General features: G+C 41.0%; 1 protein-coding gene across 1 annotated transcript in view; it reads left to right on the top strand.

Annotated features, from left to right (window-relative positions):
* The window catches only part of LOC310948225 (A disintegrin and metalloproteinase with thrombospondin motifs 2-like), a 124,495-nt gene extending 103,136 nt beyond the window's left edge, over positions 1 to 21,359 (top strand). The window contains exons 5-22 of the mRNA XM_083915271.1: positions 464 to 547; positions 2,349 to 2,505; positions 3,990 to 4,095; positions 4,551 to 4,694; positions 5,271 to 5,403; positions 7,244 to 7,357; positions 7,463 to 7,608; positions 8,123 to 8,298; positions 10,509 to 10,642; positions 10,730 to 10,853; positions 11,338 to 11,418; positions 11,511 to 11,674; positions 11,831 to 11,987; positions 12,071 to 12,206; positions 12,725 to 12,932; positions 13,139 to 13,268; positions 14,231 to 14,317; positions 17,539 to 21,359. Coding sequence (XP_083771397.1) covers positions 464 to 547; positions 2,349 to 2,505; positions 3,990 to 4,095; positions 4,551 to 4,694; positions 5,271 to 5,403; positions 7,244 to 7,357; positions 7,463 to 7,608; positions 8,123 to 8,298; positions 10,509 to 10,642; positions 10,730 to 10,853; positions 11,338 to 11,418; positions 11,511 to 11,674; positions 11,831 to 11,987; positions 12,071 to 12,206; positions 12,725 to 12,932; positions 13,139 to 13,268; positions 14,231 to 14,317; positions 17,539 to 20,228 — 4,971 coding nt within the window. The 3' untranslated portion in view covers positions 20,229 to 21,359. The remainder of the gene's footprint in view (positions 1 to 463; positions 548 to 2,348; positions 2,506 to 3,989; positions 4,096 to 4,550; positions 4,695 to 5,270; positions 5,404 to 7,243; positions 7,358 to 7,462; positions 7,609 to 8,122; positions 8,299 to 10,508; positions 10,643 to 10,729; positions 10,854 to 11,337; positions 11,419 to 11,510; positions 11,675 to 11,830; positions 11,988 to 12,070; positions 12,207 to 12,724; positions 12,933 to 13,138; positions 13,269 to 14,230; positions 14,318 to 17,538) is intronic.
* Positions 21,360 to 24,707: the final 3,348 nt, after the last annotated feature.

Here is a 24,707-nt window from a genome sequence, read left to right on the forward strand (position 1 = left end):
CAAACACACACACACACACACACACACATTGCTCCACAAAAATAATTAAGGATTGGCTCTCCCTTCTACTCATTGACATTATGAATTCGCTGGCTTCAAATGACTGCACATCAATATATAAATGAAACCGTCAATGACGACTTCAGTGGCCTGCATGTTTACTTCCGTGCGACAGTGTGCTGTGTGGGATATTTTTGTTAATGTTCTTTTGAACATTTGGTGAGTCACTTCAAGACGGTGGGTCAGTTCATACTGGAATCTGATATAGGCCACATTTTAAAAATCATGTAAACTGCCATAAATAAAAGATCCGATCTGAGCAATAAATCTGAATTTAGCACTAAGGCTTGCATTGTGAACGTGACCTTTGATACAACTTACAAACCCTTTAGATATTAGATTAGATATTGTTGTATTTCTTATGTTGAATTGTGTTCTCTCTTGTGTCTCTGTGTGACTCCAGGTGAATGAGATCTACCATGACCACTCTTTGGGAGCAAAGATCAATGTGGTGCTGGTGCGGATTATCATGCTGGGCTACGGCAAGGTAAGATCAGAAAAGACACGAGTTCAACTGAAAAGTCAACTGTGATGCAGTTCCTGAAAAGTGGATGTCTGTCTCTCTATCAGCACTATCTTTGAAATAAGGATTTTGCTACAATCGCTTTAAGTACCTACAGTAAACCCAGCCAAGTCGTGCACACACACACACACACACACACACACACACACACTCATAAACACAGACACACACTCATGAGCACGCACTGATGCCCGGAGCCTGTTATTCCAGTGGACTGAGCAAAAGAGGAACTAAAAGCATGCAGCATCCCAGGGGAGTGTTTTCAAGTCGCACGCCTTCACAGTTCAGCACCAAAGCACACAGAAACTCTGCCCGTTATGCAATCAGCCTTTTCCTCCCAGCAGGCTGCAGCACGGAATCATGGGAAGTCCAGGCAAAGATAAACAATCAATGATAGCTCTCCCTCATTCATAAACAGAGAGACCGGACGGACGATGGGGGTAGCATCCTTTTCTTCTTGACTGTAACTCAATCTTCCCGTCAGTGCTGAAGAGAAGAAGAGAGAAAGAGTGGAAGAGATGGAAAAAGAGAGATAAAGCAAGAGATGGCAGGAATTGAGGAGGGCAGGGATTACCCCACAGGATAATACAAGTGATTTTATTGCCGGATAGGTGCTCTGTGATATACTTATGCTGCTGTAGCCTTATCTCTTCCTTTCCTCTCTACATGTCTACAGTCCCAGTGGAGCCCTGGACACACACACACACACACACACACACAAACACACACATGCGCGCGCGCTCACACACACACACACACACACACACACAAACTCCTACATTGGTCATTCTGGGCCAGCCCCTATGCAGCTTCAGCCAAAGCTCTGGCTGTCCATCATCCCCAATTACCGTGGCAACAGAGCTGCACCCAGACAGCCTGCAGATTGGCTATGTGACCCTGAATACAGGCGCACCCACACACCCACACTTCACAAACACACACACACACACACACACACACACACACACACACACACGTACACACACAAACACACGTTCCAACAAATACAATTTTAAACATAAAAAAACACACACACAAGCACCTGATGAACATAATGAAGCGCACACACACCCACTCTATCTAAGGGGTGTTTGTGCAGAGGCAGGCCATATGTCTTCACTGCAGCACACTCACACTACACACACTCCTCGCTGTTTGATTCAGCTGTGCGTTGCAAGCGTGTGAAAGCAGCGATGACATGTAGAAAGCACTGAAGAGAGAGATGGAGAGAGTTGTGCAGCAGAATGTAGATCCTGATAAGAAAGGTGAAGGTGAATCGAAGGAATTGCTGGTATCTTGGTGTTTGTTTGGGTGTGTATTATGCATGAAATCTAAAGTAAATATTCTGTAATTGGACATGTTTTTGACTATTAGTGCATAGCTCATTAATAAGAAGCTCTGTGTTCAGTTTCATATTCATTATTGAAACCATCAAGCATTATTGTGTGAGTACAGTGGATTCCTCTGTGTGTGTGTGTGTGTGTGTGTGTGTGTGTGTGTGTGTGTGTGTGTGTGTGTGTGTGTGTGTGTGTGTGTGTGTGTGTGTGGTTGTGTGTGTGTTTGTGTGTGTGTGTGTGGTGTGTGTGTGTGTGTGTGTGCGAGTGTGTCTGTTGTACACCTCAGCAATTTGCAAGAAGCGCTGACAATATATAACATTGTGACACTGCCCCCTACAGTGTTGAATGAAATGTTATTGTACCAGATCAAGAAGCAGGTTTAGTTCCCTGCTTTTGTATAATCTTTGCACCCTCTTCTCTCTTTCCAGTCTGTGAGTCTGATTGAACTTGGGAACCCATCTCAGAGTCTGGAGAATGTGTGTCGCTGGGCCTTCCTGCAGCAGAAGCAGGACACAGGGGACGCGGAGTATCACGATCACGCCATCTTCCTCACACGACAGGAATTTGGTCCCACGGGCATGCAGGGTAACGACAAAAATGAACATATACCTAACTCTCACTGTTTAACATATAGCTCATACATCAAAACTGCACGCCCACCCTCTTGAGGACGACCTAAAACTGATACAGAAAACTTCCCTCTTCCTCTCTTTGCCTCAAAAAGCTGCAGAGTGCACAGTGGGTTTGGTGGTTGGTGGATTTCTGTGCAGCAGAGTGCAGGCTAACAGGCAGGCCCAGGGGAGAGGCCTCTAAAGGCAGTGGCCTAGCTCTCCAGAAGCCCTTCAGCTGCCCTTGGGCTCAGCCTTCAGCAGCAGAAAATCAATAGGCAGAGCAAGGCCAGCCAGTCCAACAATTAAAGGCAGTACAGGACAGACAAGCACACAGGGAGTTGGAGATTGGCATATGTAGGGGTAGAAGGCAATGGTTTAGGGTAAGGATTAGACACACAAAAGTGCACACGTGTGTGTGTGTGTGTGTGTGTGTGTGTGTGTGTGTGTGTGTGTGTGTGTGTGTGTGTGAGTGTGTGTGTGTGTGTGTGTGTGTGTGTGTGTGTGTGTGTGTGTGTGTGTGTGTGTGTGTGTGTGTGTGTGTGTGTGTGTGTGTGTGTGTGTGTGTGTGTGTGTGTGTGTGTGCATGCGTGCATATATTTGGATAGATAAGTCTCAGATTTAAGATACTTTAGGTAGATGTGTATTTCAGTTTGAATCAAATTAAAGTGTAACTTTAACTCTTTTTCAGCATGAAAATACATCAAATAAGCCATCAGGACAGTTTTTTTTTCTAATCAACCATGAATAGAGAATGCCCGGAGAGACAGCCCCAAAGGGCATTTTTTAACCACTAATACTGCTCAAAATAACACCAAACCTCTGCAGTAGCATGAATAGGGTCCCTACACATAAAACAAAGCTAGTAAGTTAGCGAACCCGGAATTTATTTTGAGCAATATTAGTGGTTAAAAATGACGTTTTGGATGCGTTCAGGGCACTGCCCCGAGCTAAAAGTATTATTCAATATAAGAAAATATATACAAATTAAATGATTTGACAATGTGAACTTAATAGAATAAAATGTAGGTTTATTGGGCTGTCATGATGTGTCTATTTTGGTGGTTCTGGACCATTTGTCTTACTTATTTATTTTTATTTATTTATGTTCTTCTTGCTCCTTAACCTTGGTTAAATTTGTTAGATTTGTATGCATCTGTATGAAGTTTGGGGTTACGCTTTATATTAAGGGCCTTGTAATAAGCCTTTATTAATATGTAATAATATCTGAGGCTATTCTCAACACTTATCAACACATAATCTTCTTTTAAGGACTTATAGAGCCCATTTTACTTATTAACTAAAGCTCATTATAAGGACCTTAAGATAAAGTGTTTTTCCAATTTTGTGTTGGGAGTATACACTGAAATTAGCTTTTTTTTCACTTCCTAATGCTTTAAGTACAACACAACAATACATCTACACATCCTTACCATTGTGTCTGTCTTCCTGGTTGCCTAGGTTATGCTCCAGTGACCGGCATGTGCCATCCGGTGAGGAGCTGCACTTTAAACCATGAGGACGGTTTCTCCTCTGCCTTTGTGGTGGCACATGAGACCGGACACGTGTAAGTGCATTTGCTATAATGAAGTCTTCAAGCCTGCTCACATGGTACAGCAAAAGACAACAAAGCAGTCGCTTATGCAACTGTATTGATTTATGACATTATTGGTCCATTGGTCACCTCAGCCAATATCTGATGAGAATTGCTACTATCTCCCTCCCTTTGTTCCTTGCTCTTCTTCTCCTCCCACATGTTCCCAATCCGTCTGGTTCATCTCCCTTCTCTCTCTCTCTCTCTCTCTCTCTCTCTCTCTCTCTCTCTCTCTCTCTCTCTCTCTCTCTCTCTCTCTCTCTCTCTCTCTCTCTCTCTCTTCTCTCTCTCTCTCTCTTCCCCCTTTCTCTTTCTCTATCTCTCTCTCTCTCTCTCTCTCTCTCTCTCTCTCTCTCTCTCTCTCTCTCTCTCTCTCTCTCTCTCTCTCTCTCCTCTCCCTCTCCCTCTCCCTCTCTCTCCCTCTCCAGGCTGGGGATGGAGCACGATGGCCAGGGGAACCGCTGTGGAGATGAGGTGCACATGGGGAGCATCATGGCTCCGCTGGTGCAAGCTGCCTTCCATCGGTTTCACTGGTCCAGATGTAGCATGCAAGAGCTGGGACGCTACCTTCAGTGAGACACACACAAACAAACAAACACACTCACATAGGCACAAAATATATGGATTTTTAAAGGAAGATGCTCTCATCGATATTTTAGACTAAATTTGAGTTTTGTTGATAGTGGTCAAGTCTGACTGCCAACATGGTATGGTGGTGGTTTTCTAAGTGAAACAGTCCAAATTTTAAGCTTTCATGAAACTTTCCATGAAATACATTTTTGCTTTTTGAGTATTTTTTGAAGGCTTATTGATGCACCACTTATATTATGTAAACACTTGAATGATTCAGGGCTTTGAGAGTACAAATAAAGAGTGCAAAATACATGATGGAATAAAATACTAACCATAACTCAATAAAATACGAAAAAAAAAACAAGAATAGCATAACAAAATACAAATTTTAAGTTTCAAAAATGTATGGGTGCCAACTTTTCAAATGTGAATATTTGAAGGCATCATTTTTGGCTTTGGAGAAATTAATGGTTATTTGCACTATAATTTTAATACTGCACAAGGACATGGATATGGAAGAAAATAAACAAAGGAAACAAAATTGCATTTTCTTTTTTTTTTTACTTCTCTTGCAGTTCCTATGACTGTCTCCGTGACGACCCCTTTGATCACAACTGGCCGTCCCTGCCTCAGCTTCCTGGTTTGCACTACTCCATGAACGAACAGTGTCGCTTTGACTTCGGCGTGGGCTACACGATGTGTACCGCGGTAAGAGATCCCCATAGTCTCATGGTCACTTTACTAACATAGTCACTAACTAACTGCTCTAACATACTGAAGGCAACCACTACAACAGTTGCCACCAATCAAGCTTAGCATGACTTTATCTGCTCAGAGTTGGGGTAAACTCAACTGGAATTCAGTATATTCAGTTAATTCAGAATTCGCTGAAATTCACTGGGGAAGATAGGTTTGTACGGGAAGTCTTGAGGTTTTTCCTAGTGAACTGAATGCACATACACAGATATTCACATTCTTCTGATATCCTCTGTTTTCCTCTCACGGCCATGGGTGGGATTGGCATCTTGATTAAAAGCAGGTAATTGTGTTTTTTTGTTTTGTTTTGATTTTGCTATTTCTTTTTTCTGTCATTAATGTTGATTCTGACAATATATATAATACATATTTATTTTAGCGCAACCCTTAAACTGATACCACAGTGCCCTTAAATGTCACAAACGGTATTTAAACATCACACAGTAGACGAGTTTCACCCAGCTTCAGCATCTCGCCCGTTCACCCTCACCCACTGTATGATTGTGAGCCACTGTGGCACGCTGTTGGGGAGCTTTTGCTTGATTGACAAAAGGCTTGTTCAGGGGCTTTGCACACATTGCTAGATTACCCTCTATTCTCTTGTCAAACCCATTCCCCTCAGCTACAAAAGGCGGGCCAGTCAGGAACGCAGGTAAGGTAACCCCACCTCCCGGAAGACATGTGGCCCGTCATTTGTTTTTATCAGATTTTCTTTTTCTATTTGTCCTCTGAAGTTGTAATTGTTGTTACTGTTGCTCCTTACTTTTCTTTTTCTTTCTTTTTTTTTTTTTAATTTTACTGTACTTTGTTTCTCTGTTATACCCATCGTCATATTTTGGACGTTAGTCTGCAGGATTCTAAAATGCTCTTTTCCAGAAGCAGTGGACGTAAAATCCCTAAAAACACTGTGACTATGCTGGTTCAGTGGCTTTGGTGCAGTTCAACTGTTGAACCGTACCATACCCCCACTCTTTTGCTGCAAATCTGTGTTAAATCACGGCAGCGCTGGCAGGAAGAGCCTCATTATATTGGCACACTCATGACTATAAACGAGTGGAAAAGGTTGGAAAGATGTCTTTCCCATCCAAGGGGAAAGGGCTGAGCCAGAACAGAGGCTGTTTTTCCATGTTTCACTTCAGCTTTTAGGATCCTCCAGTCTGATGTCATTGGTGATTACCTACCACAGTCTAGCCATTTTTTATGACTCGCCCTCTGACCTGCTAAGGTCCCCTGGCGGTCAAGGTGGGTATGAAAGTCTGTGGAAAGGAGGGAGGAGGGCACAGCCACACAGACACTGGACTGCGGGTCAGTTTGGTGGTATCTTCATCAATGGTTCATATCGGGCAAGGAGGAGAATTTGGTCCATGATCCAGGTCTAGGGGTATTTTAGAGGTCAATGAGACCTCAATTTTTGGCCTTTTAACCTTTTGCCCTCTGACCTCTGACCTCCCTTGTGACCTAATTAAACCACGGGCTGTCTCATTTTTAGAGTCTTTCTCTCTCATCCTTTGGTTTAGTTTGCATGAATGGCTGTGTGTTTCTCAGTGGAGCGTAGTGTACAGTGAAGTGACACAGTGCAGGGTCAGTGTTGTTATTGTTGGGTATAATACTGTCATGGTTATTGTTGTAGTGATATTTCTCCTCTCATCTCTTTTATTTTCAGTGTTTAGTCTCATTCCAGCTGTCTCATGATGGTTGACTTGTATTATTGAAGGCCAGTCTGTTACCCAGTGTGTGTATAATGCTGTAGGGCTTTTAAATCTAAGAAGGAGTATCTCTCTGTGCCCTGCAGTATCGCACATTTGACCCATGTAAGCAGCTGTGGTGTAGCCACCCAGACAATCCCTTCTTCTGCAAGACCAAGAAAGGGCCGCCCATAGATGGCACCATGTGCGGGAATGGAAAGGTATTCATCCACTGTTGTACTTTAACATACATTCCGTTGAAGATAATTTGATGGCACACTGTATCCAAATTGTAACTGTGTATTGTATTCTTGGCCCTTTTGCAGCATTGCTTTAAAGGTCACTGCATCTGGTTGACACCTGACATCATAAAGCAAGATGGAAACTGGGGTTCGTGGAGCGAGTTTGGCCAGTGCTCCCGCACCTGTGGTGGAGGAGTACAGTTCCGCACACGTGACTGTGACAATCCAAGGTATGAAACTTTACCTGTGTTTGTGTGTGTGTGTGTGTGTGTGTGTGTGTGTGTGTGTGTGTGTGTGTGTGTGTGTGTGTGTGTGTGTGTGTGTGTGTGTGTGTGTGTGTGTGTGTGTGAACACAACACCATGTATACTGGAATGGAAGAGTCAAATGGCTGGAGAGAGATTCAATAATTAACATGATTACTTAAAAATCAATACTCAATAGTGTTATCGAGAATCAATGCAGTATCACACACCACAATATCGCGATATTCAAGTGTATCGATATTTTCCAACACCCCTAGTTTATGTGTGTCTGTGTGTATAGCAAAAGCAAAATGCAAATTTTCCGTCTACGCATAATGTAGTCAAATTCAGCTAGTAAGCATACCTCAAGATGAGTTCTTTACAACTGTTAAATATATCATTACTAGCCCACGTTTTTGAATAAACACAAATGAATTTTAGAAGTTAAACACAATACACATTGTGAACGATAATGTGTCTTCTGTACTCTACCTCTCTCAGACCAGCCAACGAGGGCCGTACCTGCGTGGGGGCAACTCACCAGTTCCAGATGTGCAACACCAACGAGTGCGAGGATATCTACAGCGACCCGCGGGAGGAGCAATGCCACGCTTGGGACCCCCGCTTTGAAATCCACAGCAGCAAGCAACACTGGCTGCCTTATGAACACACAGACCGTGAGTATACACCCGCAGACGCAAAGAAAGTGAAGCAGTTCAGTCTAGAGATGGACATACAGAATGACAAACCATAAGTGATGATACACTGTGGAATTTGTAAGAAAGCCAAAAATTTGAAGCAAACACATAATTCTTGGATGCAGTTTGGTTTTCGAGGGTTTTATATATATATATATGGGATGTGTTTTGGTCATTGACATCTGGCTGTCCTGCTGAGGCTGAGTACAGCTTTGAGCTACGACAACGCCCTCCCATAAAAACATGCCATCTCTTTGGAAATCTCTTTAAAAACAATCTTTGAACTTGGGTTCTTCACTGATGTCATTTGAACTTCACTAACCCCTTCTTCCTCCATCTTTTTCCATGTATCAGTTGGCACATATGGAGAAACTATCAGAGTTTTCCACTTACTATAACATCCAAAACCTCTTAACATTATAGAGAAGACGTAAAGTCTATGTCTGTGTTTGTGTGGTTTGAGTCCTAACCTGTCTCTGAGTGGAGGTGTCACTGTCTTTTTGATAAGTATTCAATTTTCCCCACACTAAAGGGCAGCCCTAGAGTAAAGTGCTGAGTTGTCTCCATATCTAATCAGAGTGCACGCTCCACGCACTCCACTAAGAGAGGCCTTGCTAAATAGTTTTTCTCAATTCTTATCAGTTTTAAATGCCATATTTTTCAGCAAGGCTTTCCAGGCTCAAATTACTTTCCTGTGTGTGTATGTGTGTGTGTGTGTGTGTGTGTGCGTGTGTGTGTGTGTGTGTGTGTGTGTGTGTGTGTGTGTGTGTGTGTGTGTGTGTGTGTGTGTGTGTGTGTGTGTGTGTGTGTGTATGTGTGTACGTGTGTGTGTGTGTGTGTGTGTGTGTGTGTGTGTGTGTGAGAGAGAGAGAGAGAGAGAGAGAGAGGGGACTTGAAACTGAATTCCATGTAAGGTCTGTCATCGCTCCTCCTGTTCCCTGTGCTGAGAGTGAAATGTTAGTATTTGTTTGGAGACGTTCGACACTCTGTGGCTTTTTTGTCTCTATTGATTTGTCTCTATTATTATGGGGTTTTCAAAGTGTGAGATGCGCCTCCCCAGGGGGGCTTTAAACTGTTTCAGGGGAGGCTCAGTAAATGGAAGTGAAAAAAAATTACATTAGTTATTGAATGAGTTATCAAGAGAGCATGTAGAATTGTCTAAATGTGTGTGCTTATGTTTATTCCCAGAATCAGAAACCAATTAGGAAAGCCCTTTTTTATGTATTTGGTGTTGTCAGAACTTATGTTAAATACCAATATTAGACTATCTTGTCTATGGAATTGAGGGATTGCCTTTTTCCGAGCTTTTCGCTAAGGCAGGCCTGCAGTGTCAGCCTTTGGAGAACCCGGGTCCATCACATTATATCAGAATCCCAAATTGTTTCTTGTTTTCTCTGCTGCGTTCAGATGAATATGATGGGACTCAGGGGGTCTCTGACCCTAAGATACCAACCTCCTGAAAACATCAGAATCAAATTTGTGGGGTTTCAAAAATCCCTTAAAGACCAGGAAACAGGGACAACTACTCAAAATGCACAATAGAAGTCTTATGAACCATCATCTCAAAACACACATTTCATTATGAAAATATAAAGAAATAATATGCTTGTACTAAAGTCACATTTGGGAGATTATTCTAGAAAACTTGAAATTAAAAACATGTTTTCAGTAGCATTTCTTATTACTCTTATTGTGTTATAGAGGATGTGTTGCTGTTGGTATACAGCAACTTGGATTGAGTAGCTAATATAGACATACTCTGGTTTGGAGGTCCATATCAATTCATACATCTACCTACACTTTGACTCACAGGTATTATTACACCTTGAATGCCCATGCAGGCTCCCTCGATTATCATAGCATATTTACTATAATTCTACAGTACCATGTCTGCCACCTGCTTATTGGTGTCAAAGCACAATGAGACAAGGTATCTGGATTATGTCCATGTGTAATAAACGTGATGAAGTAGGAGTGTATATTCTCACTGGGATGAACTGCCAGGTTTTGTCTCTGGAGGCTCTGGTATGAGTCACACGGACAGACACAATGATACAGAGGGCCATGCTTACTCACAGAGAGCTCATTCAGAAAATAATAAATAATCACATGTTGGTTGTAAAGATGAACTCATCAAAAGCGATCTCAAACATTCCAACTTAGTCAGATATTTGTGTTTGTTATCCCAGCTAACAAACGCTGCCACCTGCACTGTCAATCCAAGGAGACGCGAGACGTTGTCTTCATGCAGAGGATGGTCCTGGACGGCACGCGCTGCTCATACAAGGACCCGCACAGTGTGTGTGTACGCGGGGAGTGTGAGGTGAGCGACGTCATTGTTACATGTGAAAGAGATCAAGACAGCTGCATGTGGTGAGATGCGTTAAACTTTCCATGTCCTCATGAACAGAAAGTGGGCTGTGACGGTGTGGTCGGCTCCTCAAAGCAGGACGACAAGTGCGGAGTGTGTGGAGGAGACAACTCCAGCTGCAAAACCTTCAAGGACATTATCACACGCACTGCCAAGAAACAAGGTAAACACACACTAAAAGACACAATAACCCTAATCTAAATCAAAGACGGACTTGTCTTGGCTCTATTAGTGTAGCAGCTGTCTATCATGCTGGTAAGTATGGGATAAGTAGTTGGCCAGGGTCATTTTGCTTATCGTCTATACACCATGTTTCGTTATGTTAAGCTAAACATCGCCCTCTAGAGGAAAACTTGTAACAATGTTCAAATATAATAGAGAGTCTGAAGTTGACATGTTTCCACATGTGAGTCAAGCACTGCCAAGAAGTTACGTCAAGCCTCACTCTTGCAAATGTTTATTAGTATATTGTAATACCTTTGACGTCAAGATAGACCTACAAAATTCCCCAGAATCAGATGTTTACTTTGGATGAAAAAAGTCAAGAATGTAAGGGTTTTAACTAGTAAGCGTGCTCTTTACTGGATTAGCTGCGATGAGCCTCTGAGGATGTTGGAGTCACGAACCACATGTCTCTTTCGTTTCAGGTTTCCTCAAAGTTCTTGAAATACCCAGAGGAGCGCGACACTTACTGATCCAAGAGCTGAAAGCAACCTCACACACGTTAGGTATTTGATATTGGTTTTTTTTCCTGTGTGTTTGTATTGAAATGTATACATTTGTGGTACAAGGGTAATTGATATTTCTCACCCATCTACAGCTGTAAAGAACGTGGCATCAGGACTGTTCTTCTTGAATGGGGAAAACGAGTTCCCAGAGTCCCACTCGGTCATTGAAAAGGGCGTGGAGTGGGAATACGAGAATGACAACGACAAGGAGACACTTCAGACCACCGGTCCTCTCAGACATGGAATTCTGATCATGGTACATAACAAACAATAGTGTTGAATTTGGTTATACACAAGCATTTTCTGCATACCAAACAATCTTAACTGCACTCAAAACATAACTTTTTGTCTAAAATTATGTCACTTATCGAAAGTGTTCATTAGGGTTTGTCACTTTTTTTTCTATTTGTAGATGAAATTATATGGAGACGAGGATGTGACTTTGTCTTATAAGTACATGATGAACATGGACAGTGACTCTGCTATTCAGAACAACATGCTGGTAGAAGACAGTGCTTACGAATGGGCTCCAAAGAAATGGTCCTACTGCTCCAAGCTCTGCGGCGGAGGTACAATCAAGCACAGAAGATACTCGTTGTGTCTCTGAGATTTCTGTGCTAATGTTTGTAAAATGTTTCCCCTCTTGCTGTAGGGAAGCAGTACCTGCGATACGGCTGCAGAAGAAAAGTCGACAGTAAGATGGTCCATAAGAGCTTCTGTAACAAATCCAACATGAAACCTAGAGGAGACACCAGAGACTGCAACCAGAAGCCCTGCCCTCCACCCATGTATGTATTACACTGGAGTTAAAAATTAGAGAACAAATTCTAAATACTTGATTTATTCTGAAATACTGTTGTTTTGGTTTTTTTTTGTTCAGAATTTGATAGCATATAGATAGAATATTCGCTGTTCTAGCGTTTTTTTTTAAATAACCAAGCAACTTCAACAAAACCTTTATTTTGTGAAAAAAAAACAGTGAGAAAACTTGGAGAACAGTAACCATTGTTTCAGAAGATAAGACTTAAACAATGTTTTGTTGATAGTCTATCAAATTCTGAACAGTAAAAAATAACAATATTTCAGAATAAATCAAGTATTAATATTAGTAAACGTTCTCTAATTTTGATCTTGAGTATATATGTCAACAATTGAAACTGTGATACAGACAATTTCAGGCTTTTCTACATTCAGTTTCACTTACTTTTCCTTCTCTTTCTTTGTTTTCTCTCTCTCTCTCTCTCTCTCTCTCTCTCTCTCTCTCTCTCTCTGTCTCTCTCTCTCTCTCTCCTGTGATGTTCTGCAGTTGGGTGACAGAGGAGTGGCAGAACTGCAGCAAACCATGTGGAAAAACAGGGATGCAAATCCGCTCTGTCAGCTGCGTCCAGCCGTCAGATGACAACACCACACGCACCATCCACAATAAACACTGCAACGATGACCGGCCTGAGACTCGCAGACCCTGCAACCGTCACTCCTGCCCCACCCAGTGGAAAGTTGGGCCGTGGTCGCAGGTATGCTGGCTGAACACAACGGGAATCAAAAATCGGAGAAACAGATCATCTTCACTGCTATTACTCAGAATAACCAGACCGTCATCTACTTTACATGCCTTTGAATTGCTTTACATTTTTTCAACATAAAAAAAATATTTAACGTCCATATTTTCCAAGTGATTTGTTATAATGTGCTGCTTTTTGTTCATGTCCTATATCTCCAGTGCTCAATGACATGTGGAAATGGGACCCAGCAGAGGCAGGCTCTGTGCCACACCAGGGACAACACCATCGGCCTGTGTCTGGACAGTAAGCCCGACACCATCAGAGTCTGTCGCCTGGATCCATGTCCCAGTGAGTGTTAAGGATCCTCCAACCCATACATAATCTGCCAGAGCAAACTATGTGGAAGTCACTCAAATTTGTTCAATTACACACAGTTGTCTAAAGAAATTCAATTTATTAAAACATGGCTCTAACTTTTGATATTATTGACCCTCATCCTACCAACATATTTAACATATGTTAAACATATGTAAACTACTACCCCTACTTGTAATTTGTTTCTTATTAAACATCATTAATGTCATCTGATGAAAAAAAAAGTTGCAGTTATCTTGTGTGAAATGAACAGTACATGAAGAAATCTGTGTCTGCTGCTTCTGTGTCGGCCTCCTTCAGAGTGCCCATACCGCCCCAATAGCGCGTGATACTTTAAATTAGGACCAATGGCAAACATCCATCTCCCTTTTTTTGTATCTATTAAACTGCTTAGGCTGCAACTGAGTGCTTTTGACTGAGGACCCCTAGGACCCTAATACCCCACTTATCTTCTTTTTTAATCTTACTGCTCATTCCTGTCATATACAGTCATACATACAGTATTTTATCTTATACATTTCCTCTACATTCAACTTATCTGATTTTGCTTTCCGTGAATTTTATTTTACCTGTATTCTTACATCTACTTCATATATATTTGACAAAGAGTTTATTGTTTACTATATATATACTTTCTGTATTTATTTAGCTAAGAGTTTATTAGTTATCTTATACTGTATTTTTTTATACCACCCTCGTGTTTTTGTAAGCTGCTGGATATTCAATTTCCTTGCGAGAGTCATCCCAAAGGGATCAATAAAGAGAAGTCTAAGTCTAATACCCTGGTATTAAAAAAAAGCACTATTTAAAACAGAAACCAGCAGGTACTTGTAAAACATTGGAATTAAACTTGAACACATAGAGGTGATCACAATAACAATTCAAACCCCTTCCCACCTTTACTACTTCATTGTGTTCTCCTCTTTTCTCTGCAGAGGGCTCATCAGACCTCAACAAGAATGGCAACATCCTGATCCAGTGGCTGTCTCGCCCCAACCCCAACTTCCCAAAGATCTCCTCACGTAAAACCTCCCTCTATAGTTCCCAGCCTGGCCTCCACAGCGGCGGCAGCAGCTGCATGTCTGTCCTCTGCTGGGCCCTGCCCATCTCTGTCCTCCTGTCTCTGCAGGGCCGGCCCCGGCTGGCCCCTTGACCTTCCCCACAGCCTGTGCCTGTGCCCACGCCCGTGAGCGAGTGGCAAAGTTTTTGCTTCTCTTTTGGGGGAGGGGGGGTTGCCTCTCTCTCTGTATGTCTGAGATGGCTCTGACTAGGGGGAGGTCTCTGGCTCCTGTGTGTGCTAGTCGGTTCTCTCTTGCTCTGTCTCTCTCTCTATCTCTCTCTCTCTCTCCTTTGTGGAGCATTGTGTTGTAACCGCTGGCCAGTCGAAAACTCAAAAGATCAACAAAAAATTTGATGTGAAAAGGATTCGAAGTGGCAAGGCGAACAGGTTTTCATGGGGCACCTTCTGAGGCGTGTCAAAGAGCCGTTCATGTATGAGGAGACCCCCTCTGCATCTGGCGGCAATGTTTTGCGCGAGCCAGCTGTGTGTTGTCATGGGTTACCACTCTTGAGATGCAGCTGCGCTTTTTTCTTTCTGTAGCGCACTGTCATTGTGGGGAGAAACAGGTGTGAAAATAAACAGAAAAGGTATATAAATATCTATTTAGAAAAAAAGTTATAAAAAAAATATGAAAGCTTTATTGTGAATGTGATCTTGTCACAATGAGGACATCTTTGCTAAAGTGCTCATCTGACATCCTGGTTCCATTCGGGGATGAGAATGGCGTCTCATTCTACGTTCCATTCTCAGATTGACAGGAACTCAGCACAGGGACAGCAAGTAAAATAAGTAAACCCTTTGAGTTTGGGGGGGAAGATAACTGTGAGGTGAAAAATGTTGAAGAAAGGCTAATTAAAAAAAAAACACACACAAAAAAAACAGGGTAGTCTGACCACTTGAGGTTGCACCTCATTTCACCTCATCATCAGCCATCCTCTCTTTGACTGTTATACTAAAGTTCAATAAATGCAGCTTATTTGTGCTTGCAGACTTTAAACAAATACATCTATAAATATATTTGTATTTATATATATATACCTATAAATCTAAATCTATATGAGTAACAATAATATTAATAATGTTTTACCATGAATAAGCTATAGCTTATTTGCCTAAAACCTTTGGACTGCTATTGATCGCTTAGATCCTTGACTGTTATGTGTATTTTTTTATTGATTTTACATGAATACAGATGAATATTTAATAAAGGTCAAGTGTTTTGGGGGGAAGGGGTTAGACCTATATTATGCAGGACTTGGTCAGTTAGTTGCCTCTCCATTTGCTCAGATGGATTAGTGGTTTACTGTTGCTTTTTGTTTTCTTTAAGGATAGGATCACATTTTGTCATGCACATTTGCATCCATCACTTATATGTGTGTGTGTGTGTGTGTGTGTGTGTGTGTGTGTGTGTGTGTGTGTGTGTGTGTGTGTGTGTGTGTGTGTGTGTGTGTGTGTGTGTGTGTGTGTGTGTGTGTGTGTGTGTGTGTGTGTGTGTGTGTGTGTGTCTGTGTGTGTCTGTGAGTGTGTGTGTGTGTGTGTAAGTTTAGATGAGAGCATCAAGAGAGATATACTAGTCTTGTCAGCCAGTGCAAGTTTGTTTGATTGTGTACGTGTGGGCATGTGTGAAAGGTGAGCTTCATCATTCAGGCTTTTACACATCGCGATCAGATACAAAAATACCTCATAAACTTTGATTTGAGAGTGTCCGATGATCTCATTTTATTTTGATGAACATTAACCACATGAACAATGCCTTATCTTGGATTGAATGTAATGGCATTTATCTGTGAAAGAGATGGCTTTACTCATTCAAAGTTTCACTCGGAATAGAGGCAGCTTCAAACCAACTTAACAAACTCACACCCGCCAACTATCAAACCTACCAAGGTGATGTTGGACCAATGTTTGACTACTGGGAAGGGTTTACAAAGGGCCTAGGGTATCGACACATATGGCATCTAGAAAAAAAAACACTTCAGACTTGTCATTGTATTGTGATCACATATTTCTGTTGTGACTATGTAGCGAGCTATCCAAGGTTTCCTTCTGCTGGAGTTGGACTGTATGAGACCAAGCCAGACCTAGCAGTGCGACTGTATATAACATTGGTGTTGACTGTATTTAATAATGTTCATGACTGTTATCTTCTTCTATAATATTCTATACTATGGGTAACTGTTTTGTGGCTTCACTGGCCTGCTGCGTGGGGCTGGCTAACGTTTGGCTAACGTTGAAGAAACATTCAGATGGACTACGTGCACTGCGTCTATATGCACTTTGATTTATCAGGGAAATTTTATTAATGTTTTGTAAATGTTTCATATGACACTTAATGTGCCATTCCAGTTTTTACATCATCATGGAAATTATGTATTTAATTTAAACAGCAAATATCATTTATGTACTTCATGTTTTTTTTTCAATCGATAAACAGATTGACTGGTTGATTTCCAAGTAATGAAGTGTTTTACCAAAGTGACTGTGAACTTGTAACTTTCGATACAGTTGAATTATTTTTCTTAAGAAAAGAATTTATCTATATATTGAGCAGGGGGGGGCGTACATCTCATTGTTTCAGTTACTGTCATTCTCAACGGCAAAGTTGTATCAATAAAAATGTTTTAAAAAGTGTGATCTTTCTCTCACAAGGAATGTTCACTGGCTAGGACATGTCAAAGAAAATGTCAAATGCCAGTAGTACAATTATTTTTATTGGCATGGTACAAAAAAGGTACAAGTCAAGTGGTAGAGGATTCAAATTTAACAACCAGAAGGTGATGCACACCTGAAGAAAAGGAAACACAAAGCTGCAAGAGGAAGTCAAAATTAGAAAAATTCAGACCTGAAACAGTTATATTTACAACACAATACAGATGACCCTTCTTTTTCCATTTCAGTTGCTCTGAACTGCTCTCACGACTGCTTTTGATGTTTGGGTTTTTCACCTCTTCCTTCCTGCATCCTCTACTAATGGTCTGGCTTCACTACTGTACTCAGCACGGCGTGGAACCATGCACACACAAACATATGCATGTACTTTGTGTATAAACAAAAATGCAACATTCTTATTGTTGAACATTCTGTCGCATACAAAAGACATACCCCAGGATACATAAACACATACCTCTTCATTCTCTACTGCTGGCTGTACCCAGTCTCAGCTCTCTGTTCTCTCCTCCACAGGCCAGCGTTGTCATGGAGACCGCACCGTGTTATGTCGTATGGAAGCGCTGAAACGCTACTGCTCTCTACCGGAGTACCGGCGCATGTGCTGCAAGTCCTGCAGCAATGTCACCATTACAGAGCCTCTACCCAACTCCAGCTCCACATCCACCTCCATCCTGCCAAGTGTTACAGCTTCTCCACCCACCAGCATCCTAAGTTCTGGTTTCACCCCCATCCAACCCACCAGAGCTATCATCACCACCATTTCAGCTTCTACCATCAATCCCTGGGCCATCACTCCTCCTACCTCTACAACTGCAGTTCCTCATTCCACCCCCTTCTCCCACAGTTCTTCACAAATTATCACCACTCATCCTCCAGCTGCCACCAGTCTTCCTGTCATCCCCAGTACCTTTGCCATGGCAACCACCTCAGTTATTACAACTTCTCCCAGTGTTACTGCTCATTTCCTACCTCTGCCTGCCCCAGACATAGATGAGAACACAGTCTCACAGTTACAGAGCACCAAAAATAGTCCAACAAAATCTGATATGACAACTACCAAACATATTCCAGCAACAACCAGTCCAACTATGACAAATTCAACAGAAAGCAGTTCAAATACACATGCCCCACTAAAATCCAAGCCCAAAAAGATTCCACCAAAGAAAGCCCCCAAAAAGGTGATTTCACCAAAGATCAATCCAAAAAAGAATACTGCACTTAAACATACTACAAGGAAAGATGTTCCACCAAAGAGTAATCCAAAAAAGAAAACAAACGCTACTCCGAAAAAGAATATACCAGGAAAGACCAATCCTCCAAAAAATAGACCGGAAAAAAAAACTCCCAAAAAGACTACTCCCATAAAGACTACCCTTAAAAAGACAATTCTACCAAACACCACTCCCAAAAAGACTTCTCTACCAAACACTACTCCTAAAGAGACTACTCCACCAAACACTACTCCCAAAAAGACTTCTCCACCAAACACTACTCCCAAAAAGACTTCTCCACCAAACACTACTCCTAAAGAGACTACTCCACCAAACACTACTCCCAAAAAGACTTCTCCACCAAACACTACTCCCAAAAAGACTACTCCACCAAACACTACTCCCAAAAAGACTTCTCCACCAAACACAAATCCCAAAAAGACTACTCCACCAAACACTACTCCCAAAGAGACTACTCCACCAAACACTACTCCCAAAGAGACTTCTCCACCAAACACCACTCCCAAAGAGACTACTCCACCAAACACTACTCCCAAAAAGACTTCTCCACCAAACACTACTCCTAAAGAGACTACTCCACCAAACACTACTCCCAAAAAGACTTCTCCACCAAACACTACTCCCAAAAAGACTACTCCACCAAACACTACTCCCAAAAAGACTTCTCCACCAAACACAAATCCCAAAAAGACTACTCCACCAAACACTACTCCCAAAGAGACTACTCCACCAAACACTACTCCCAAAGAGACTTCTCCACCAAACACCACTCCCAAAGAGACTACTCCACCAAACACTACTCCCAAAGAGACTACTCAACCCGACACTAATCCTAAAGAGACTACTCCACCAAACACTTCTCCCAAAAAGACTCCCCTTGTAAAGACCACTCTCAAAAAGACTCCTCCAGTGAAGAAGACTCCTGAGAAAAAACACAAAACCTTGCCAAAAAAGGAGGATCTTCGGAAGGCCAATCCCAAAAAGACCATTCAGCAAAAGACAAAAGTTACAAAGAAAAAACAAACAAAGTTGAATACTCAAAAGATCCCAAAACAAGGTCCCAAAAATGCCACAAACTCTCAAGCCAAGGTTTATCAGAATAAGGCTAAGACAAATCCAAAAAAGACAACACTAAAAACTGGGTCTCCATATTATACCACAGCTCCCACTCCACATAAAAGTACAGAACAAATGAGAGACTACTTTTCTTCCACAATCTCATCTAGCACTAGTGTATATTCGACAGCTGCAGGAATCCCTTTGCCTGAGTCCAGAGTTAATATAACGTACATTAATGAAAACACAACTACAGATGAAACTCCACTGTGGTATCATGATGCTTCAGCCACAACACCTAGCACTTTTGTTGATGTCATAACTCCGACTGGAACCACTCATTTTGACGAAGTCAGCATGCCTAGTGGAACCATGCCATATAGGGACGTCTCAATGACCAGCAGCGGTGATGTCACAGTAACCAGTGGGGCTATTCTCAGTGGTGATGACATCACAGTTTCCTACAGCAATGTAGGAGTGGTCAGTGACACCATGGTGCTAGACGACGAATTCAACATAGTGATCCCGACCATCAACAGTGAGGATATGACAGACCTCACTTCCTCACCTTGGCTGGACCTGTCTGAGTATATTCCTGTGAGCATCCCTGTTTCCACGACAACCTCAGAACCTGCCACAGCCTCAACTCCCACCACCGTTACTCTGACAACAGAAAAAACAGCTATCACAACCGTCACCAGACCTCAGCAACGACCAGATGAAAACAGTGAAAACAACTCCATCAACGTCATATACAACAGGATTAGCGGCATAGACAACGACATCTCCCAGAACAATTTGATCCCAAAACGTCGGGTAAACCTCCGCGAGAGAACCAAGAACAAACGCATTCAGGAGCTTCTGGAGGAAAAGAGGAACTTTCTCCTCAGAATGAAGAGAGGCCATGCAACATGATAGCCTTCTCATTTCTCTTATAGAGAGGAACGTTTTCTTTACAGACTTTTGCAAGCCTTGTATAAATCTCTCTGAACTACCATGATGCTTTCTATCAGGCCTTTCCTCAATTAAAAAAAAAACTTTATCACAAACTGTGGTATCAAAATCATGACAATCAGGACGTATGCAGAGAGAGAATATCATGGCCACATGTTTGAACAGTTGCTTTGACTAAAACAAAGCCCTTTAGAGTACATTGTAGCATATTTGAAGCGAATCGCCTTGCCTGTGTCAACACAGTAATGAGAAACAGAAGGGATGAAGTGTACATTCAGTGTGCCAGTTTGGCCAGCACTTCACAAATCCAAGCTTTTATTATTCATCAATGATGGGATAAGCTGTAATGTTGTTTGTAAAATGGTATTATCCCTACTGGCACTTATAGTGTAACATAATCTACCACCTAGAATCCAAATCTCCATTTTTAAATTATATTACAGCCTGTAGGACTGCAGCTCTTTCCCCCCTAAACAGATATATCTCAGGCCCTAATAACAGCTACTGTAGAACGAGATGAAAATGTCTCTTTGCTAAGTGGCTAGCACTCTTAATACCCGATACACACTGCAAATTGGAGCTTTTGGTGGCACGAAAGCAATATAGCAATGCTATACAAACAAATCAATCAAAGTCAGTTTGCTGTTGGTTTAATTGAACTGTGTGAAGTTTACACTGCTTGTGTTGCCTTTTCCAAAGCAAATATCTGTCTGACTACATGGGGTCTCTCATCCCTCAGGAATTTAATAAGATACAGCATGTTGAGGGACATTGCCAAACACGTGGGGCTTCCTGAATTTTGATGATATATTATGATATCTCATTAAGCTAGGTGGAAAAACTAAATAAATGAAGAGAAAAAAAATAGCATTTTTGCTTCATTGCATTTTTGTTGTTGTTTTTTACGGTCAGTCAAATATGGTGCTTTTTTATCAGTGCTGCTAAAAGCAATGTCCCTCATGCTTTTATTTATATACAAAAAATACAAACCATGTAATAAAATAAACAAGCCTTTTTGTATTAACTATCCAAATAGAAGGTTTGGGGCAAGTTTGCTTTCTTTTCTAAAAGTTTTTATTGGTACATCTCTTATTTTCAACAGCTGCAAAAGCATCTATCTTTCTGTACGATATCTGTACATATGAAAAAGAACTTAATGTTTAATATTTATTAAAGTTTAAGTGCCTATGGTATTTTGCAAACTGTCAGTGTTGTGTGATTTTTGTTCCAGTGACAATAATCATGCAGCCCAAGACTGCACAGCCTCTAGTTAAGCAACAATCTCATCAAATTATTAATAGCATGCTTAATAGATTTTCTTCAGTCTATATGTAACCACCAGTTGTATAGGAGTGCAATGCCTGACACATAGGGGGAAACACTGCACTTTTAATCATGTTCACTGTATTAATGTTGGTGCTTAAACCACCCTTTTTATTGTCTTTCATATCTTGACTGAACCAGAATATCAGGTTCAGAGCACAACTGCAACTTTCGACTGAAATAAAGTCAGTGGTTGCACTTTATGGAGCAGCCCCAGCATGAGTCAGCATCACTTTACAAACCACCTGAATTCGGGAGAGTCATACTTGTCCAAAATGTGCTTGTCTATTTATTTATTTTTCATTGGGAACTCTTAGGACACTATTGTCCGAATTGTTTCTGAAAAAGCAGGTCGCTATTGAGTGTCGTTTTTCTTCACTTTGAGCACTAAAGGATTCCATTCAACTCTGTTGTACTGGGCTTGCAGACAATCAAAGGGTTTGCAAATGAAACCCAAAATGCATAGTCTGTTATTTTCTGGCTTTTGTGAACTGACCCTGTGGCAAGATTATCCCCAGAGCAGCTGTGATTCTGAGTAGAAATTGACAAAATTGAAGATCTTTCCAAATGACAAAATGGCGAAATTGAACATTGTATAAACCTAAATATAGCTATATTGCAGTGTAACTCTGCTAACTGTAACTGCATTATATTGTAGACCAAAGCAACCCCCTGTGATTACAATTTTTAAAAACAACTTGTTCTTGGAAGAGACGGTCATCTTTGTTATTCAGAAGACAACTCTATGTACTTCTTACAGCTGAAAGCTCAGTGATAAAAATCAATAACCAGGTTCAACATTTATCCATCCCTCAACTCAAAGTGCAAAAACATTCTGAAATAATCTTCACCTTTTATTGTGAAAATACTATGCTGACATCGTTCATCACTGGGATAAATTAAGAATATTGCTGCGTTCTGTTGTAAATTAGATCTTTATATATTTTTTCTTTTTTAAAAAAAATGAAAAAACTGTTTTTTCAACTCATGAAATAAGATTTTTTTTTATTTTTTATGATATGGTTCCCTGACAGTTTTCCTATGTTACAGTCGGCAGGACTTTAAAAGGCCATACATTCAGTATGCACATACATGTATACATATACTGTACATACATTAGTCTCATGCAATTTATGCAGTGTATGTACTGTATGCGTCTCATGTGCTGAAGACAGTTATAGAGATGCAGGGTACACCTTTATTAGAGAACTATCTCAGTAAAAAAGAGATATCAATTGAACAATTTTGTAATTACTGAAAAGTCATCATATGGCTACGAGTACTTTTCAGTAATTACAAAATGTTAATGGTTAAGAGAAGAAAAATACACACTTAATTTTTGAATGTTTCCAGTTAACCATAATGACTTTGAATGCAGTCCAAGAATATGATGTTGCAGAATTATCTGTCTTTCGACAATAGGCTCTGGGTTGGTGTTCAGAGCCATCAAAAAAACAGCCCAACCCGTTGGTAATCTCAATATGCCTGCCGATAAGACAGCTATGTCGTTCTAAAGAAGCACACAGAAACAAATATGAATGCATGACAGCATGATTGGTTTTTTTCTTATTAATTTACATCCTGTCATTTTGAACCCTGGTTGACGTTGTGTCTCATGTTTGTAATTAGCAGAATGCACAGTGATGAATGCAGTCAGTGTGCTGCCAGAGAATCTGTCAAGAGTATAACTGAATGAAGTGCCTGTGTGTGTGTGTGTGTGTGTATGTGTGTGTGTGTGTGTGTGTGTGTGTGTGTGTGTGTGTGTGTGTGTGTGTGTGTGTGTGTGTGTGTGTGTGTGTGTGTGTGTGTGTGTGTGTGTGTGTGTGTGTGTGTGTGACTTTGAAGCAAATTTAGATCTTTGTGACGAGTCCATTAGAGACCCATAAATAGCCGGGGGTATTTTTATAGGTTGGATGCAAACAAGATGTGACTCATATGACTCATCAGAGGTCATGCTTCCCCAACACACACACACACACACACACAAACACACACCAATTTAACACTGAAATAAACGTTTCTAATAAAAAAAGACTGAAAGCCTTGTTGTGGCTTTGAAAAATCTAGTTAGCAGTCCTGTGATCCTACATTAATAAATACAACGTGAAAATGATCAAGTATAAAATTGTCACGTCATAAATATATTTAAATACACTGCTACATTTTAATCTGCATTTTAGTTATAATAATTTGTAGTAATAACCTATAGAAGGTCATCATGGCTGCTCATTGTGAAATGTTGCACATCCCTACACTGAACTAACTTGTAAATTCCCAGTAACTTTCCTTAATTTGATACAGTGAATATACCGTTTGTCAAATTTGCACAAAAAAAACATAATACAAGAATCAAATTGGCATGGCCTCCTTCCAACCAGTGTAAAAAAAAACATCCAATTTTATCATGTGGCTGCCCATTGGTCAGTCTTTATGTTTATGTAACGTCTGCTCCAAATCCTCAAAAATGGGTTCATCAATTGTCCTGTTTAATACAATCTGAAAAGTTATGTTTGGGTGTTAAATATCTGCTTTGACTCACTGAGATCAAAGTCTTAATTTACAAGACTGCAGTCTGCCTGCCATGGGGCCTTAATGAAACACATTTCAGTAGCCTAAACAATAAAGAACATTTTGTTAAACATCAAACAGGTGTCAAGTGTTTTATTATTTAAAGACATATTTAAAAGACATTATTTATGACAGAGAAATCCAGAGGAGATTGTCGAGGCTCCCTACTGTAATACCAGCAATCTCAGCGGCCATGTACACACACACATACACACACACACTCACACACACTCACACACACACAGTCACACACACACACGTGTAAAGCTGTCACGTGCAGATCAAATTAAGTGTTCTATTAGAATTATTATATTTGTGCTTGACACAATGTCAAACATGGTAACTATAGCGCCATAATATTTCTTGGCACAAAATATCCTTTATTTTTGTAGATTAACCAAAATTACATGGCGTGACTGTGACTTATTGCTGTCTCTTTTCCTCTCTTCCCTCTTTCTCTGTGTCTGTTTTTCTCGCTCCATCAATACAGTTGGCCAGACAGTGCTTGGGCTGAGCAAATGGATGGTGTGTCTATTTTTAGAACCAGGG

The sequence above is a fragment of the Echiichthys vipera genome (assembly GCF_963691815.1).
Source record: "Echiichthys vipera genome assembly, chromosome: 6".
In the NCBI taxonomy this organism is placed as follows: Eukaryota; Metazoa; Chordata; class Actinopteri; order Perciformes; family Trachinidae; genus Echiichthys; species Echiichthys vipera.